This window comes from Dipodomys merriami, unplaced genomic scaffold (assembly GCF_024711535.1).
Source record: "Dipodomys merriami isolate MVZ:Mamm:240054 unplaced genomic scaffold, mDipMer1.0.p SCAF_114, whole genome shotgun sequence".
Lineage (NCBI taxonomy): Eukaryota > Metazoa > Chordata > Mammalia > Rodentia > Heteromyidae > Dipodomys > Dipodomys merriami.
Window position 1 is genome coordinate 4,173,522 of NW_027202427.1, and position 16,640 is coordinate 4,190,161.

At 66.5% G+C, this 16,640-nt stretch overlaps 1 protein-coding gene across 1 annotated transcript in view; it reads left to right on the forward strand.

The window, feature by feature from the left end:
- Positions 1–16,253, forward strand: part of LOC138822752 (plexin-A1) — a 48,821-nt gene extending 32,568 nt beyond the window's left edge. Inside the window, exons 22-32 of the mRNA XM_070015697.1 lie at positions 295–551; positions 883–949; positions 7,912–8,058; positions 9,163–9,322; positions 9,959–10,062; positions 10,319–10,415; positions 10,675–10,865; positions 10,971–11,140; positions 12,005–12,217; positions 12,318–12,468; positions 13,322–16,253. Of these exons, the coding sequence (XP_069871798.1) occupies positions 295–551; positions 883–949; positions 7,912–8,058; positions 9,163–9,322; positions 9,959–10,062; positions 10,319–10,415; positions 10,675–10,865; positions 10,971–11,140; positions 12,005–12,217; positions 12,318–12,468; positions 13,322–13,417 (1,653 nt within the window). The 3' untranslated portion in view covers positions 13,418–16,253. The remainder of the gene's footprint in view (positions 1–294; positions 552–882; positions 950–7,911; positions 8,059–9,162; positions 9,323–9,958; positions 10,063–10,318; positions 10,416–10,674; positions 10,866–10,970; positions 11,141–12,004; positions 12,218–12,317; positions 12,469–13,321) is intronic.
- Positions 16,254–16,640: the final 387 nt, after the last annotated feature.

The window sequence follows — 16,640 nt, forward strand, 5'->3', positions numbered from 1 at the left end:
GAGTGTTGTGTTGGGAGGCACCAGTCAGAGGTCCTGACACGGAGCGGTGGCAGAGCAGGCCCTCTTCCCTCAGAGTGCTCTGCTCCTCAGCTGCAGTTGGCTTCGCGGGGCAGCGTTCTGGCTTCCAGGATTCATTTATTCTGCTGAGGACTGTGAGGCCGGGACTGGCTGCCGGGGCTGTGTAGCCGGGGTGCTGTGCCACCGTTACCTGGCCTGCCGTCTGTCCCTGACCTGCCCCGCTGGCCCGGCCACGCACTGCCTGCCCCGTGGTCTGAGCACGCCCGTGTCCCCCAGGTGCAGGCCAACGTGGAGAAGTCGCTGACGCTCTTTGGGCAGCTGCTGACCAAGAAGCACTTCCTGCTGACCTTCATCCGCACGCTGGAGGCCCAGCGCAGCTTCTCCATGCGTGACCGTGGGAATGTGGCCTCGCTCATCATGACCGCCCTGCAGGGCGAGATGGAGTATGCCACAGGCGTGCTCAAGCAGCTGCTGTCCGACCTCATCGAGAAGAATCTGGAGAGCAAGAACCACCCCAAGCTGCTACTGCGCCGGTGAGCCAGCGGGGGGCCCAGCGGGGGCCGAGGGGGACCGGGCCCGTGGGTAGGGGGAAGGCCTAGGCCTCCCCTGCAGACAGCCCTCGGTGCTGCCTGGGGTGCGTGGGGGGCGGGGTCGTGGGCCCTGTGGGCCTCGCTTCCCCGCCAGTGGCACCGTCTGGGCCCGCGCGGTTGTACCCCAGGCTTGGGGTAAGGTCTCCGAGTCCTCGACGCCCCCAGAGAAGCCTGAGGCCTGCTGTCCTGGCCTGTGGGGCGAGGGCCAGCTGGGCCTGCGGGGCCTCTGGCAAGGACAACGCCATCGCTGTGTCTGCTGCCCTGCAACTTACAGGACCGAATCCGTGGCTGAGAAGATGCTGACCAACTGGTTTACCTTCCTCCTGTACAAGTTCCTCAAGGTAGGCACTGCTGCCTGGGGGTGGGGGGGGACCCAACAGCCGTGGTCTCAGCTGAGCTGCCTGGGCCAGGCCGCCACAAGGGCCCCGACCCTCCTCCCCACCTCCCCTCCTCCCCCCTCCACTCCTCCCCTCCTCCCCTCCCCCCTCCTCCCCTCCTCCCCCCTCCCCTCCTCCCCACCTCCCCTCCTCCCCCCTCCCCTCCTCCCCTCCTCCCCTCCTCCCCTCCTCCCCTCCTCCTCCTCCCCTCCTCCTCCTCCCCTCCTCCCCTCCTCCCCTCCTCCCCTCCTCCCCTCCTCCCCACCTCCCCTCCTCCCCTCCTCCCCTCCTCCCCCTCCCCACCTCCCCTCCTCCCCTCCTCCCCCTCCCTTCCTCCCCTCCTCCCCTCCTCCCCTCCTCCCCTCCTCCCCCTCCTCCCCCTCCTCCCCCTCCTCCCCCCTCCCCTCCTCCCCTCCTCCCCTCCTCCCCTCCTCCCCTCCTCCCCCCTCCCCTCCTCCCCTCCTCCCCTCCTCCCCTCCTCCCCTCCTCCCCCCTCCCCTCCTCCCCTCCTCCCCTCCTCCCCTCCTCCCCTCCTCCTCCTCCCCTCCTCCCCTCCTCCTCCTCCCCTCCTCCCCTCCTCCCCTCCTCCCCTCCTCCCCCTCCCCTCCTCCTCCTCCCCTCCTCCCCTCCTCCCCTCCTCCCCTCCTCCCCTCCTCCCCTCCTCCCCCTCCCCACCTCCCCTCCTCCCCTCCTCCCCCTCCCCACCTCCCCTCCTCCCCTCCTCCCCCTCCCTCCTCCCCTCCCCACCTCCCCTCCTCCCTCTCTTCCCCTCCTCCCCTCCTCCCCCTCCTCCCCCTCCTCCCCTCCTCCCCTCCTCCCCTCCTCCCCTCCTCCCCTCCTCCCTCTCTTCCCCTCCTCCCCTCCTCCCCCTCCTCCCCCTCCTCCCCCTCCTCCCCCCTCCCCTCCTCCCCTCCTCCCCTCCTCCCCTCCTCCCCTCCTCCTCCTCCCCTCCTCCCCTCCTCCTCCTCCCCTCCTCCCCTCCTCCCCCTCCCCTCCTCCTCCTCCCCTCCTCCCCTCCTCCCCTCCTCCCCTCCTCCCCTCCTCCCCACCTCCCCTCCTCCCCTCCTCCCCTCCTCCCCCTCCCCACCTCCCCTCCTCCCCTCCTCCCCTCCTCCCCCTCCCCTCCTCCTCCTCCCCTCCTCCCCTCCTCCCCTCCTCCCCTCCTCCCTCTCCTCCCCCTCCTCCCCCTCCTCCCCTCCTCCCCTCCTCCCCTCCTCCCCCTCCTCCCCTCCTCCCCTTCTCCTCTCCTCCTCTCCTCCTCCTTTCTTCTCCTTCTCCCCTGTGCAGCCCTCGGCAGACATTTCTGTCCAGACCAAGGGCCTGGCCTGGCGTCTGGCTGCAGGCCTTGGTCACTGCTGTGCCAGGTACCTGGGACTGGCCACCAGGCTCAGGGTAGCAGCTGGACAGGACTTCCAATGGCCCAGTGCCCAGCCGTGGCCCTGCTGGGGAGTCTCAGGGCTCCCGTGTGCCATGAGTGGGGAGGGGGCGCTGGCTTCCTCTGCCGTCTCCGGAGCCCAGGTGACCACACCAGCCACACTCAGAGCAGAGGAGGGAAGGGCCGGCAGCACAGGTTCCCCTTGGCTGCACTGTCCACGGTGAGCAGCGCGCTGCTCAGAGCTGGCAGGTGGTCCGTGTCCCCCCAAGGTGGGGTCGTGCAAATGTGTGCCTAGGACATGTCCAGCAGGGTGGTGGCCACCAGCGCGACTGGCGCTGCAGCTGTGGCCCGGGACCGCCTCCCTGCTTCCGCCCTCAGCAGGCCGCTGCCGGGCGCTGGCTGGCCTCGTGGAGCACACGGGTCTGTGCACAGAGCAGGTCCCTGGCAGGGCCCCAGGACTGCTGGGAGAAGATGGAGAGGGGGTGCGGGGAGGAGGTGAGGTGGAGGCGGGCCAGGGCCAGGGCCAGGCCCCTGCCTCCTCAGAGGGGCGGATGTGTGGATCCAGCAGTCCCAGGCCCTCGGCCAGTTGCCCGGTAAACGCCGCCGCCATTGTTCCAGGCCTGCAGCAGAGAGCACAGGTGCATTCCTGTGACGTGCACCGCTCTGCGCAGACCACCATGCACTTCCACGGGCATTAACTGGGGCTCTGAACCCGAGGCAGCCGTGCCACGCGGGGTTAAACGGCGCCAGCAGCTGGTGTGTGCTGTCCCCGCTGACCCCCGTTCTCCACGCCCCCAGCAGCGGGATGCACTTCAGTGCATCTTGGCCAAGGGCTGGCATTGGGTCTATGCCTGTCTTGTGCCAAGCAGCGGGAGACGGGTGGCCTCTGCAGCCAGCAGGGCGTCTCGGGCAGCTGGGCCGTGCGGCAGGCCAGGGGTTACTTGGGGCCGGGCTGCTCATGGGAAGGAGCTGTGTCTCCGGAGGCTGAGGCTGAGGCTGTGAGGGCAGGGGGAGGAAGAGGAGGGAGCGACAGGGAGGAGGGCCGGGGAGCACAGTGGCCGAGCAGACCCCCGTCCGCCCTCTAGGTCACCAAGGTCCCAGGAAGGAGGTGGGCTGATGGGAGCTCCAAGCGTACTCCGCCTTCGCCTCCTGCGCTGATGCGCTGCCCGCCGTGCACGTGGAGGTGGCCAGACGGGGCTCGCTCCTCTGCAGGGGACGCACTCCTGGCGGTTGATTCCCTCCCTCCCTCCCTCCCCATCTCCGTTCCCCTCCCCCGGCCAGGACCAGGCCTTGAACAGGCTCTTATGCGCTTGCTCATCACTCTGCCTTGTGAACCAAGTCTCTAGTTCAGTTGGGTTTCTTTGGTGCTTCATTGGAGGTAGAGTTTTGGATTTTCTGCCCTGCTGCCAGTGCCGCCTTTAGGCCATGAGGGCCGGTGAGGTTTGTGTGGGACAGTGAGTCAGGCGCAGAGGCTTCTGACTTAGGAAGGGTCTGCCCGACAGCTCTCAGCTCTCGCACGGTGCCCAGAGATACACGTCCACCAGGAACTGCCCTGACGCTTGAGTGTGGATCTTTCTCAACCTGGTGAGAGCAGCGGTCCTGTCTGGAGAGGCGGGGCAGAGCAGGGCAGCGGGCCGTGGCTCCCGATCAGCCACGTGGTCCCGGCAGTGGGCTCGCTAGCTCGCCGAGCGGTGGTGTTCACGAAGCTTTCTACTGCAGGCGTGGCCTGTGTGCCTCAGCTTCACTGTGCAGTCCCAGATCCCACACGGTCCAGAGCCCCGGTCTGCCCCCGCTGAGCTCCCGCACTCCACTCTCGCCAAGCCCCTGGCCTCACGCACATCTGCCCGTCCCTCGTTACTCTGGGGGCTCCTGTAGGTGGAGTGAGCTAGTGTGTGTTTCTGTGACTGGTGAACAGCCCCGTGTCCTTCAGCAGAGGGGATGGGTAGCCGTGATAGTCCCCGCGCCATGCTTTGTTGTCCAGGCTTCAGTTCAGAACAGACATTCTCACCGGAAGTCGTACAGGTGAGCCGCTCATGCGCTTCAAATTGCGCGTCGGGCTGAGCAGCATGTGGAGCATTGCTCTCGTCCGGACTGACGGGTGTCCGCGCTGTACGGGCTCCTGCAGTGCCCGCCCGGGGGCAGTGGCGTGCCCAGCAGAGGCCGCGCAGGGACCCTTCCTCTAAAAGGAAGAGAAGGAGGAAGCCGAGCACTGAGGCCGCCGAGGCTGCCACAAGAACAAATCTGTCTGAGATTGTGAAGAAAAGGAAATCCGTTGTAGTCTTGCGGGCACATAGGACTGTAAACGTTTCGGCAAAGTTGGTGGTAAAGCCAGAGTCATCTGGAAAGGGTTAGGTTTGCAGGCAGTGACACAGACTTTCCCGTTCTCATTGATGGAGACGGCCCACGCGGCACTGGGCTGAAACGAGAGATGGCTCACTTGCTCATGAACGGCCTGGACGGCCAGGAAGAGGCTGTGGGCCGAGACTCCCCTCAGCGTGGGGCTGCTGCTGCCTCAGCCAGGAAGGAAGGAGGGAGCTCTGGCCCGGCCTGCAGCGTGGTGAGCATGGGATGCGCTGTTCTCAGCTCCATCGTCTTCTTCCCTGGAAAAGGCACCGTGACTCAGCTTGGCGCACATAACCACCCCCGAGGGGAGCATGGAGAGGCGGGCCTGCCTGTCCCCGGGCCGCGCGCGCTCCGGTCTCTGAATCGCAGGCAGACACCTATAAATAGAATTATTTTTGTTTAACAAAAGTTGTTTGAGATGAGGTCTTGCTGATTGTCCAGTCTGGTCCAGAAGTCCTGAGCAATCCTGCCTCGGTCTCCGTGAAGTTGCTGATACTTGTAGGTGTGGACAACTGGGGTTTTGTTTCTTTGGTGTGTGTGTGCATGTGTGTACGTGTGTACGTGTGTCCTGGAGCTTGAAATCAGAGGTTGGTCACTGTTTCTTAGCTTTCTAGCTCAAGTCTAGTGTTCTACCACTTGAGCCACAGCTCTACTTAACAGCTTCTTGGTGATTAATGTAGGTAAAAGTCTTACTTTCCTGTCATTCTGGCTTTGAACCAACATCTTCAGATTCAGTCTCCTGAGTAGTGAGGCTTACAGGCGTGGGCCACTGGTGCGCTGTTGGTATTTAGAAGGAACCCTGGTTCTGAGCCTTGATTCTCATGAGGTTTTTCTTGGTCGTGCCACTCATGTTGCTTCGTACCTCACCCTGGGTGAAGCAGAACCCCCCTTCGTGAAGACGCGGTACCTCACCCTGGGTGGAGCAGAGCCCCCCTTTGTGAAGACGCGGGAGCTGGCCCTTCTTTCAGGAAGTGCATGGTGCTCTGCGTGCAGTGCGAGTGCTGTGTGTGGTGACTGCTGACCCGCGTCTCCCTTGGCTCTCTGTGCGCTGTCTGTGCTGGTCACGTTCATGTTGCGGTGGCTTCCCGAGGAGTGAGAACACAGATGGGCAGCACGGGCTTATTCGTACCGTAGGCTACAGTCTCACCCTACAGCAAGGGCTGCAGCTCTTGGGGAGCCTCACAGGTGTGGGGGCGCTGGTCTCTGTCATGGTGGCCATTGGGTGGGCACACACTGGTCGCTTGTGGCTTGGTTGTCTTTGTAGGTTGTACATTGTCTCCTGTGTTGATGTCCACATTTTCCTTTTTTGTGCTGGTCCTAGGGCTCCAGCTTACACTGTTTCTGAGCCTTTGTGCTCAAGGCTGGCACTCTGCCACTTAAGCCACAGCTTCACTTCTGGCCTCTTTTTTTTTTTTTGGTGGTTAATTGAAAATAAGAGTTCAAACCGCAACCCTCAGATCTCAGCCTCCTGAGTAGCTAGGGTTACAGGTGTGAGCCACCGGCGCCTGGCTTTTATTTTTCTTCTTTGATGCCAAACTTGGAAACAGATTTTTTTTTTATCCTTCACACACATACTTTCTAGGGATATTTCTTTCAGTATAGCACTTGTTAACACCAGCTTGTCTCTTACAGTGGTGGCGTTAACTGAGGGTGGAGTTGCTCTCCTTTTCCTTCCCCTCCTCCTCTCACCATTCACTGGCCTCCCTTCGCTCAAACTCCCTGGGCAGTTCCTGCACGCTCCGCTGGACCGCCCTTGCTTCCCTCCATCCCTAGCACGACCCGGAAGCCCCCTGCATGGGGGAAGGGGTCGGAGAAGGAAAGGGGTCGGTCTTCAGTGGAGAGGGGAAGGGGAGAGGGGAAGGGTTGGGCTTCAGTGGCCTTCGGTCTGGACCTTCCCTCCTGGACTGTGTATGGTCTGGTGGAGGTCGAGGCTGGCCCGGGGGCGGGGGCAGCAGCTGGGTCGGGAGTGAGCTGTCTGAGCGCCCCGGCGTGGTCTGGTGGAGGTCGAGGCTGGCCCGGGGGGGCGGGGGCAGCAGCTGGGTCGGGGGGGAGCTGTCTGAGCACCCCTGGCGCGGTGCGCAGCCCGGCAGTGCTCGCCTCTGGCTTTCAGAGGCTGGGGCTGCATTCCTTTGCCCCTGCCACGTCCAGGCCCAGGAGCCCTGGCAGGCTGCTATCCTGAGAAACCCCGGCAGACTCTTCCTCCTCTGGTCAGAAGGCGTTTGCAGCAAGAGAGGCGGCGATGGGCGGCTGCTCATCGGGACCCTCCCACCCGCCTTGGCTGACTTGGCGAAGCCCAGTTTGCCTCGCGTGTTGTTGGAAGGTGCTTCTGGCCCTTCCTTAGCCGCTGTCTATGTAATTACTGCAGATGCTAACGAGGTTCCCGGCACCTGGGCCCGAGCAGAGGCACCGCTGAGGCTGGTGGAGGCAGGGCTGCCGATGCCCCCGGGGGCCCCAGCCCAGGGCTTCCCACCTGAACGGCAGGGGACCCTGGCCGGGCCCAGTGGGGACTCTGCGGGTACTGCCACCCTTGGAGGCCGGCAGAACCGGTCTGAGCCCAGCCAGCTGGCTCTCAGCATGCTGAAATGGCATGACTCAACAGTTTCCCGGGATGGCTTTTCAAGCTTTCAGTGGATCAGCAAATGTTCGGGACCCCGTCCCGGGCGGGCGGGCGTGGTGTGGGTGAGCCGGTGCTCCAGGCTCCCACCCCGGAGGAGGGGGGGGGGGAGGGCGGCCTGGCTGTGTGGACAGCAGTTGCGTGAGGCCCGGCAGTGGGCCCGGGGCTCATGGCTGCCTTGTGTGGAGCAGACGGGTGGGAAGCAGCCCTCACCCCGCGGTCCGGGCCTTGTAGCACGTGGCTGTACGCTCCGTGCCCTCAGCTGATGAGCCTGTCGGAGGGTGGCATGGAAAGTTCGGGAATCACAGATCCCGTTTGGCTGGCGGTAGTCACATCCAGCCCTCCACGGCCAGCGGTGGGGGCCTTCTGGGTGCTGTCCAGAGCGCCGCGGGGTGAGGCGGGGCGCCGAGGCTGGCCACGCGGGCACAGGTCCTGGGAGACCGCCCTCAGGACCAGGGTGCTGCGTCGAGAGGGCCGCTGTCCCTGGCTCGCGTCCAGGAGGACCGGGCCGCGCACGGGCCCCGGCTTGGGAGCGGCCCGTCAGAAGCGCCGAGGGTGGGGTCGGCCGGCCGGCTCACGCGCTGCCGCCCGCAGGAGTGTGCTGGAGAGCCTCTCTTCATGCTGTACTGCGCCATCAAGCAGCAGATGGAGAAGGGACCCATCGACGCCATCACGGGCGAGGCCCGCTACTCCCTGAGCGAGGACAAGCTCATCCGGCAGCAGATCGACTACAAGACGCTGGTGAGCGGGCGGGGCCCGAGGAGCAGGCTGGAGAGCGGGCGGGGCCAGCGGCGCCTGCGCCCGGCACCCCAAGGAGCAGGCTGGAGAGTGGGCGGGGCCGGCGGCCCCCTGCACCCGGCACCCCGAGGAGCAGGCTGGAGAGCGGGCGGGGCCCGAGGAGCAGGCTGGAGAGTGGGCGGGGCCCGAGGAGCAGGCTGGAGAGTGGGCGGGGCCCGAGGAGCAGGCTGGAGAGTGGGCGGGGCCCGAGGAGCAGGCTGGAGAGTGGGCGGGGCCCGAGGAGCAGGCTGGAGAGTGGGCGGGGCCGGCGGCGCCTGCGCCCGGCACCCCGAGGAGCAGGTTGGAGAGCGGGCGGGGCCGACGGTGAGGAGCAGGCTGGAGAGCGGGCGGGGCCGGCGGCGAGGAGCAGGCTGGAGAGTGGGCGGTGGGGCTGACGCGGCCCCCTGCGCCCGGCACCCCGAGGAGCAGGCTGGAGAGTGGGCGGGGCCCGAGGAGCAGGCTGGAGAGTGGGCGGGGCCCGAGGAGCAGGCTGGAGAGTGGGCGGGGCCGGCGGCGAGGAGCAGGCTGGAGAGCGGGCGGGGCCGGCGGCCCCCTGCGCCCGGCACCCCGAGGAGCAGGCTGGAGAGTGGGCGGTGGGGCTGACGCGGCCCCCTGCGCCCGGCACCCCGAGGAGCAGGCTGGAGAGTGGGCGGGGCCGGCGGAGCAGGCTGGAGAGTGGGCGGGGCCCGAGGAGCAGGCTGGAGAGTGGGCGGGGCCGGCGGAGCAGGCTGGAGAGTGGGCGGGGCCCGAGGAGCAGGCTGGAGAGTGGGCGGGGCCGGCGGAGCAGGCTGGAGAGTGGGCGGGGCCCGAGGAGCAGGCTGGAGAGTGGGCGGGGCCGGCGGAGCAGGCTGGAGAGTGGGCGGGGCCCGAGGAGCAGGCTGGAGAGTGGGCGGGGCCGGCGGAGCAGGCTGGAGAGTGGGCGGGGCCCGAGGAGCAGGCTGGAGAGTGGGCGGGGCCCGAGGAGCAGGCTGGAGAGTGGGCGGGGCCGGCGGCCCCCTGCGCCCGGCACCCCGAGGAGCAGGCTGGAGAGTGGGCGGTGGGGCTGACGTGGCCCCCTTTCCCCCGCAGACCCTGAACTGCGTGAACCCTGAGAATGAGAACGCACCCGAGGTGCCCGTGAAGGGCCTGAACTGCGACACGGTGACTCAGGTCAAGGAGAAGCTGCTGGACGCCGTGTACAAGGGGGTGCCCTACTCCCAGCGGCCCAAGGCCGGGGACATGGACCTGGGTGAGGCCCCGGGCCGACGGGAAGTGGCACTGCGCCCACGCTGCAGGCTGGGAGTGGCCAGCAGGCCCAGTGTGTGCTGACAGGGGGAGTGGGGCGTGCTGGGGAGCCATCTCAAGCCCCCCGGGGCCCCGGCAAGGCCTGGAGAGGCCACAGTGGGGCAGAGAGGGGCCTGGGGTCCTCAGGTGCGGGGGAGGGGGCAGGTGGAAGAGCTCCAGAAAAGAGGCACACTGAGCTGCCCTGGTCGCAGGGAGGCTGGGCTGTTGGAGCCATGGGTCTCCGGCCTTGGCCAGGTAGATGAGGGCTGTAGGAGGCCCCGGAGGGGCTATGCAGCAGAACCCTGGGGTCCTGTCTGTGGTGCAGCTGAGGGCCTGGGCCAGGGCTGTTGGTGGAGGGGTCTAGGCTGAGGGGCAGCGTCTGGAACCCAGCCCTGAGCCAGAGCAAGGCCAGGATGAACCCCAGGGGCAGGGCCCGCTGCTGAGCCAGGGGTCGGGGCCGACCCTGTGGGGCCAGCACGCAGCAGCTGTTCCCGCCGCCCTCCCCGCGTCCCGCGCTGAGCGAGAGTGGGCCCGCAGGGCTGTGTGGAGGAGCTGGGCCGGGAGTGGGGTCCGGCCCGCCTCCAGCACACTGTCCCCGCAGAGTGGCGCCAGGGCCGCATGGCGCGCATCATCCTGCAGGACGAGGACGTCACCACCAAGATCGACAACGACTGGAAGAGGCTGAACACGCTCGCCCACTACCAGGTGCCCGCCCGTCCTGGCTCGGCTCTGCGCGGGTCCCCTGCCCTCGGGCACCACTGGGCTGGAAGGAAGATGCCGGCCCAGGACGGTGCCACGCGTCAGGAGGGGAGGCCCGGGCTGCGGGCGATCTCCCCGCCCAGCCTCAGACACAGAGCACCTCCAGGCACAGCACCAGGTGTCACTTGGTCCCCAGCAGGCGACGGATCGGGCCTCTTGGTAGCATCCTGGTCGTCATGGGTCCCTGCCTTTCTGCCCATAGGTGACAGACGGGTCATCAGTGGCTCTGGTGCCCAAGCAGACGTCTGCCTACAACATCTCCAACTCCTCGACTTTCACCAAGTCCCTCAGCAGATATGGTAGGGGCCCAGCTCTGGAGGCCGTGCCTCTCCCTGTAGCCTGCCCCTGCATTCTCTGTGCAGACCCAGCTGCCTCCTACCAGCCCCTTGGGGTTGTGCTAACGTCCCAGCTTCATACCAGGACAGGAGGGGCTCGGGCGAGGGGGGGGCAGGTCCAGGATGAGGTTCAGGTAGGCACCTGGTTCAAGCAGGGACCCACGGGGGCCCGGCGGAGCCGCTGGCCAGGACGGCACGGGGGCTGACAGACCCCTCCCCGCAGAGAGCATGCTGCGCACCGCCAGCAGCCCCGACAGCCTGCGCTCGCGCACGCCCATGATCACGCCCGACCTGGAGAGCGGCACCAAGCTCTGGCACCTGGTGAAGAACCACGACCACCTGGACCAGCGCGAGGGCGACCGGGGCAGCAAGATGGTCTCGGAGATCTACTTGACGCGGCTGCTGGCCACCAAGGTGAGTGTGGCCGGGGGGGCCGAGGGCCGGCCGCCGGCCCGCCGCACCCTGCTGCGTGTGCCGCGCGGCCGCTGAGCCCAGGCGCTGCCTTGCCTGCCGCTGCAGGGCACGCTGCAGAAGTTTGTGGACGACCTCTTCGAGACCATCTTCAGCACCGCACACCGGGGCTCCGCGCTGCCGCTCGCCATCAAGTACATGTTTGACTTCCTGGACGAGCAGGCGGACAAGCACCAGATCCACGACTCCGACGTGCGCCACACCTGGAAGAGCAACTGGTACGGGGGGGGGGGGGGGGAGCAGGAGGGGCAGGGAGAGCAGGGGGGCGGACAGGGAGGGGCGGGGGGGAGGGGCAGGCGGGGGGGGGCGGGGAGGGCTGGCTGCCCATCATGTGGGGCACAGTACTGGCTCACATGTGTGGCACTTACGGTCAAGAGCCCTTGTGCCTTGGGCTTCTCTTCTGGCATGTTCCTGGGCGGCCCTGGCCACCTCTGCCTTTCCAGGACTCTGCCTGTGCTGCCTGCTGGGAGGGGTGCCCGGTGCTCCCGTCCGGGCACTGAGGGCCTGGCAGGGAGGGCAGCCGCGGGCAGCCCCCGGCTGGTCAGGGCTGCCTGCCCAGGAGCTCTGACACATGGGTGTTCCTGACTCGTGCTGCCCAGACAGCTGTGTCACTGGCCTTACGCGGCCCCTGAGTTCTTGGCACCATGTGCCTGGGCGGCCAGTCTGTCTCCAGTGCCACCTCCACGATGCTGTGTGTGGCTAGAGGCTCAGCGGCGGCCTTCTGTGGTGGGGACAGAGGTGGGCGCAGAGGCTGGGCCTCTGCATGGGGCTGAGGTGGGTCCCGCTCTGGAGCAGGGTGTGGGCCACGCAGGCAGGCTGCAGGGGACAGTGATGGGGGCTGAGCGCCTCCCGGCCTGCCGGCCACACACGCGTGCTGCCTGGGTGTAGGATGTGCTCTGCGAGAGGCACGCCGGGGGAGGGGAGGGGAGGGCAGGGAGGGCTGGGGAGGGCACCTTCCTGAGAGGCCCTACCCACTGTGGGCCTTGACTTCCCCGCTGGCCACGGTCAGAAGCGTTGTCAGGGGCAGCCTGTTCAGAAGGACACAGCCCAGCGAGCCCAGCTGACCTTGCTCCCGCCCACAGCCTGCCCCTGCGCTTCTGGGTGAACGTCATCAAGAACCCGCAGTTCGTGTTCGACATCCACAAGAACAGCATCACGGACGCCTGCCTGTCGGTGGTGGCCCAGACCTTCATGGACTCCTGCTCCACCTCGGAGCACAAGCTGGGCAAGGACTCGCCCTCCAACAAGCTGCTCTACGCCAAGGACATCCCCAACTACAAGAGCTGGGTGGAGAGGTGGGCCACTCGCTGCGGCCGGCGGAGGGGTGGGCGGGCGGGCGGGCGGGCGGGCGGGCGGAGCTGGGGTCTGACCCACACCCCGCATCTTCCCTGGCAGGTACTACGCCGACATCGCCAAGATGCCCGCCATCAGCGACCAGGACATGAGCGCGTACCTGGCAGAGCAGTCCCGGCTGCACCTGAGCCAGTTCAACAGCATGAGCGCCCTGCACGAGATCTACTCGTACATCGCCAAGTACAAGGACGAGGTGCGTCCTGGCCCGGGCCACCCCCCGCCCAGCTCCTCCCCTGGCTCTCCCCGTCCCTGGCTGTCTTCCTGCCTCTGCCCCCGGCGCTGTAGGACCCAGTGGGGCCGTGGAAGGTCCCTGCTAGCTGAGCAGAGCCGGCGGCCGGGGTGGGAGGTCTGGAAGGACGGAGGTGTGGGCAGTGGCCGGGCGCCGGGGCGGGACTGACCCGGGGCGGGCAGGCTGTCCCCAGCGGGCAGGCTCAGACGGGGCCATTTCCCTGAGCAAGTCGGCCATTGCAGTCTGAGGCGGGACCGGCGGGTCCACTTGCCGATTCGGAGCCACTGAGGCAGGGTTGTATCCCGTGTGGTTCTGGGCCCCTGAGATGAGGGTCAGAATGACCAGCCAAGAACAGAGGTTTAAGGCCTTGAGATCAGGTTCTAGGTTTGAAAGCTGTGGAGCTGTGGGTTCTGGAAGGTTCTGGGACCAAGTTGGAAGTGAAAGTTCTCAGCCCAGGAGAAGGGCCTTGGAGCAGAGGCAGCAGGGACAGGAGGGGCAGCCTAAGCCCCGCCCAGCCCGTGGTCCCGCAGCCAGAGCTGGGCTGGGCTGGGCAGGTTGGGGGGTGGGGGGCGGGCTGGCGGGCTGGCGGCCTCTGGGGCCGGGAGGGAGGTGGAGGAGGCGAGGACCTCTGCGCGGGTCAGAGCCCAGGACGGGAGGTAGAGACCGCATGTGAGGCCCGGGTGTCCGTCTCGGGGAGCCCCTTTCCACAGCGTGGGGCGTGAGGACTGGGCCTCTGGGGTCTTCCCTGTTGACACATCATGGCACGGTGTCTGGCCCACACTCAGGGCAGCCCTGAGCCCTGACCTCCGCCCCACAGATCCTGGTGGCCCTGGAGAAGGATGAGCAGGCGCGGCGGCAGCGGCTCCGGAGCAAGCTGGAGCAGGTGGTGGACACAATGGCGCTGAGCAGCTGAGAGCCCCAGCAGCCTCCCACTGGAGGCCCGGTGCAAGGGCAGACGGCCTCCCCGCCCGCGGAGTGCCGGGCAGGGCCCCCGCGGCCTCTCCACCCCTGTCCGAGGGCCCTGGTGCCGGCCTGGCCGCCTCCCTGCCCGGCGGCCATGGCGGGAGAGGGTGGCGGTCTCTGCAGAGCACTCAGAGGCCCGGCAGTGGCTGGCCCGTCCCTGGAGCATCACGGCTCCCGCCTCCCCAGCTCACCCGCGGGCAGCGTGAGGGTCCAGGGCCTGGCTGGCAGAAGAGGGAGAGGCGAAATGCCCAAGGCTGGGCCGGCCAGCTGCGGCCTGGGCCGCGCCCCCGGCCTCCCGTCGGCACCTGTGCCAGCGCTCGGCCGTCACCCTGAGATTCACCGCGTGCTCCGCGCGCCGGGGCCAGCATGCCACGTCCACCGGGGGAAAGGCTGCTCCTCCCGTGGAGGGTGCAGATGCCACTCCCCAGAGACTCGTGGGCGGACTGGGCAGCCCCTCTGTCCTCAGGGCTGTGCCTCTGGGGGCCCCCGGGTCACAGAGCGCATGTTCCCCTTATTTATTCCCTCGCCGCCTGCCCCCGGTGCAGCCCTGTGCTGCCCACAGAGCTGGCCGGCTGCCTGCCCCGTCCTCTCCCCGGCCCTCCCTTCTGTCTCTGTCCTCTCCTCTCCCTCCTCTCTGTCTCCTCCTGATCGCCACCTCTGTCCCACGTGGCTTGCTGTCTGGCTTCTCAGTGGCTTCCAGGCCCCTCCGGAACAGTGCGACTTAGGGGGCGTTTTTGGTTAAAGGGGAACAAGAAATCCTGCTGTACTCCGGCCGAGGGGCAGGGCCTCTCGGGCACTCCCTGGATTCACGTGGACCACAAACGGCAGCCATAACCCAAGGGGCTGGAGATGGGCTGCTGACCACCCTCGCCCTCTGTGAGCAAAGAACAGATTTTTAATGAAACCCAAAACTCCTGTACATATATATATATGTGTGTGTATATATATGTGTGTATATACATGTGTGGCTCTGGCCTCATCTCCAGCCCCAGTGGGGCCCTGTACAGTTACTAGAGGAGAGGACGCTGCGGCGCAGAGCAGAGCAAGCCGAGGGCACGCAGGCGCGGCGGGGGAGGGGCGGCCGCCCCGCCCAGCCCCGGCTTCCGGCCTGTGCAGGGCCCGTGGATTTGCATGATCGTGCTAGAGTTTAGTCTGGGTTGATCTTTTTCAAACTGCAAGTGTTGAATACTAGAGGTGGTTAGACCCTTTTTTATGTTTTTTAAATTAATCGGTAATCACTTGTCAAAGCAAACAAGTGGCTCTTCCCCTTTTCCAGTTCACTTTTTCAATGGTACTCAATCTTCTCAATGGGCTTTGAGGGACAGCTAACTGGCCAGCCTTGGGATCTGGCCCCTGTAAGCGGTGTGGGTCATAGGGGGCGTCCGAGGTCAGCCTAGAGCTGCTCCCGCACGGGGTTGGTGTGAGGTCCGTGAACTTCTGACTCAGGGAGTTCCTGCCCTGGGCGCTGTGCGTGGCCTGTCCCCACGGTCCCGCGGGCGTCCAGTGCCCGGGCTCCTCAGCCTGGGAGCGGGCTGGTCTCTGCAGCCCCTGGACCTGTCCCCATGGTCCCGCGGGCGTCCAGCGCCCGGGCTCCTCAGCCTGGGAGCGGGCTGGTCTCTGCAGCCCCTGGTGTAGCCCGGGACCCTTCCCCGTGTGCCCCTCTCACGTCTCTAGGCTGGGACTGGGTAGAGCCTCCGTTTCCCCCAAAGTCTTCCCTGGATGCTGGCTTCGAGTTGAAGCCCCCGTTCTTCCAGCTCTGCCTCGGCCACGCAGCAGCCTCTGGGCTCCCGAATCACTTCAGAACCCTCCCTGCCCCCTCTCAGGCCTCCACAGAGAAGGGTGGCCTCCTTTAGCCCTGGCAGCCGCCCTGTCCGCGTGGTGATGCTGGGCAGGGGCGGTGGGTGCGCGCCCAGCCTAAGCAGCCCCGCGGGGCATCTGTCTGAAGCACTTTAGCATCCTGTTTACATGTGAGTTGATCCAGCCACCGCTGCTCGGCTCCCGCTGCACCCGCCTGGGCCCGGGCTTGTGTGTCCTCACCCTGTCCTCCTGGCCCAGGCGCCCTGCAGGATGCGACAACACCGGATGGCCTCCGGCTTGTGTTTTCTGGGGGCTGGGCATGAGCGTGTTGTGCTCCAGGTGGTAAGACGCCGTGGGCCCCTAGCAGCCCCGGGGCCCCCGGCCCACCTGGCACAGCAGAGCTCTTCTGCTGCCTGCAGCCTTAGGCCCCGCCCCTTGGAGCCCCTCCTACCCGACCCGCTGTGCCCCAGCACCCAGCTCAGGCCTGGGCCTTGGTCTGGACACTCGGCCTTGACACCTCGGGCCCACCCTGCCGCCCCACCTGCCTGGCCTGCCCTTTGGCCTGAGGGGCAGCGTGGGGAACAGAGAGGAGCCCGGGGTGCCCAGGACACAGCCTTGAGTCCCAGGCATGGGCCAGTGCCCCATGCCTCTCTGGTCCCCCTGCCAAGGGTCTCCGGTGCCCCTGCCCGAATCTGATGGCTCATGTTGGTGCTACACAAGCTAGAATAGATATATTTAGAGAGAGAGGATGATATTTTTAAGACAAAGGCCACCGTTAGCTTTCCTTTAACTCTATAGAACCCCCAAAAGAAGAACGGCCCTTGGACGGTCTGAGTGGACCGAGCGTGGCCAGGTCCCGCTGGAGGCCAGAGCTGCCCGGGTCCAGCCTGCAGAGTGTACATACACGGCTATTTCCTATTTTACTGTTCTTCAGATTTAGTACTTGTAAATAAACACACATTAAGGAGAGATTAAACATTTTTGCTACATGCTGGCTGCGAGTCTTGCTTGCTGGGAGGTGTGGCGGCGGCTGGGACGGCCCGCAGCTCCCACTCAGTGGGCAGCGGTCAGCTGTGGCCCCCGTGGCACTGGACTCGTGGGTGGCGGCGGCATTGACAGGTCTCCGTCCTGGGCAGAGGCCCTGGCGGTGGCACACACAGAGCCACGCACCGCTGCGTGCAAAGATGAGAGCCACGGCCTGGGACGGAGCGGCAGGAGCTGGCGGTGAACAAGCTTGGGCATCCAGGCTGCAGTGCTGGGATCCCCTGGAAGAGCAGGGACCTGGAAGTCAGCCCTGGGCGGGGGTTGCCTGGGGGTCGGCCTCAGCCTCGCCTGCTGGGGCATCGCGCAGCCTCTTCTGGCTTGTGGCTTTTGCC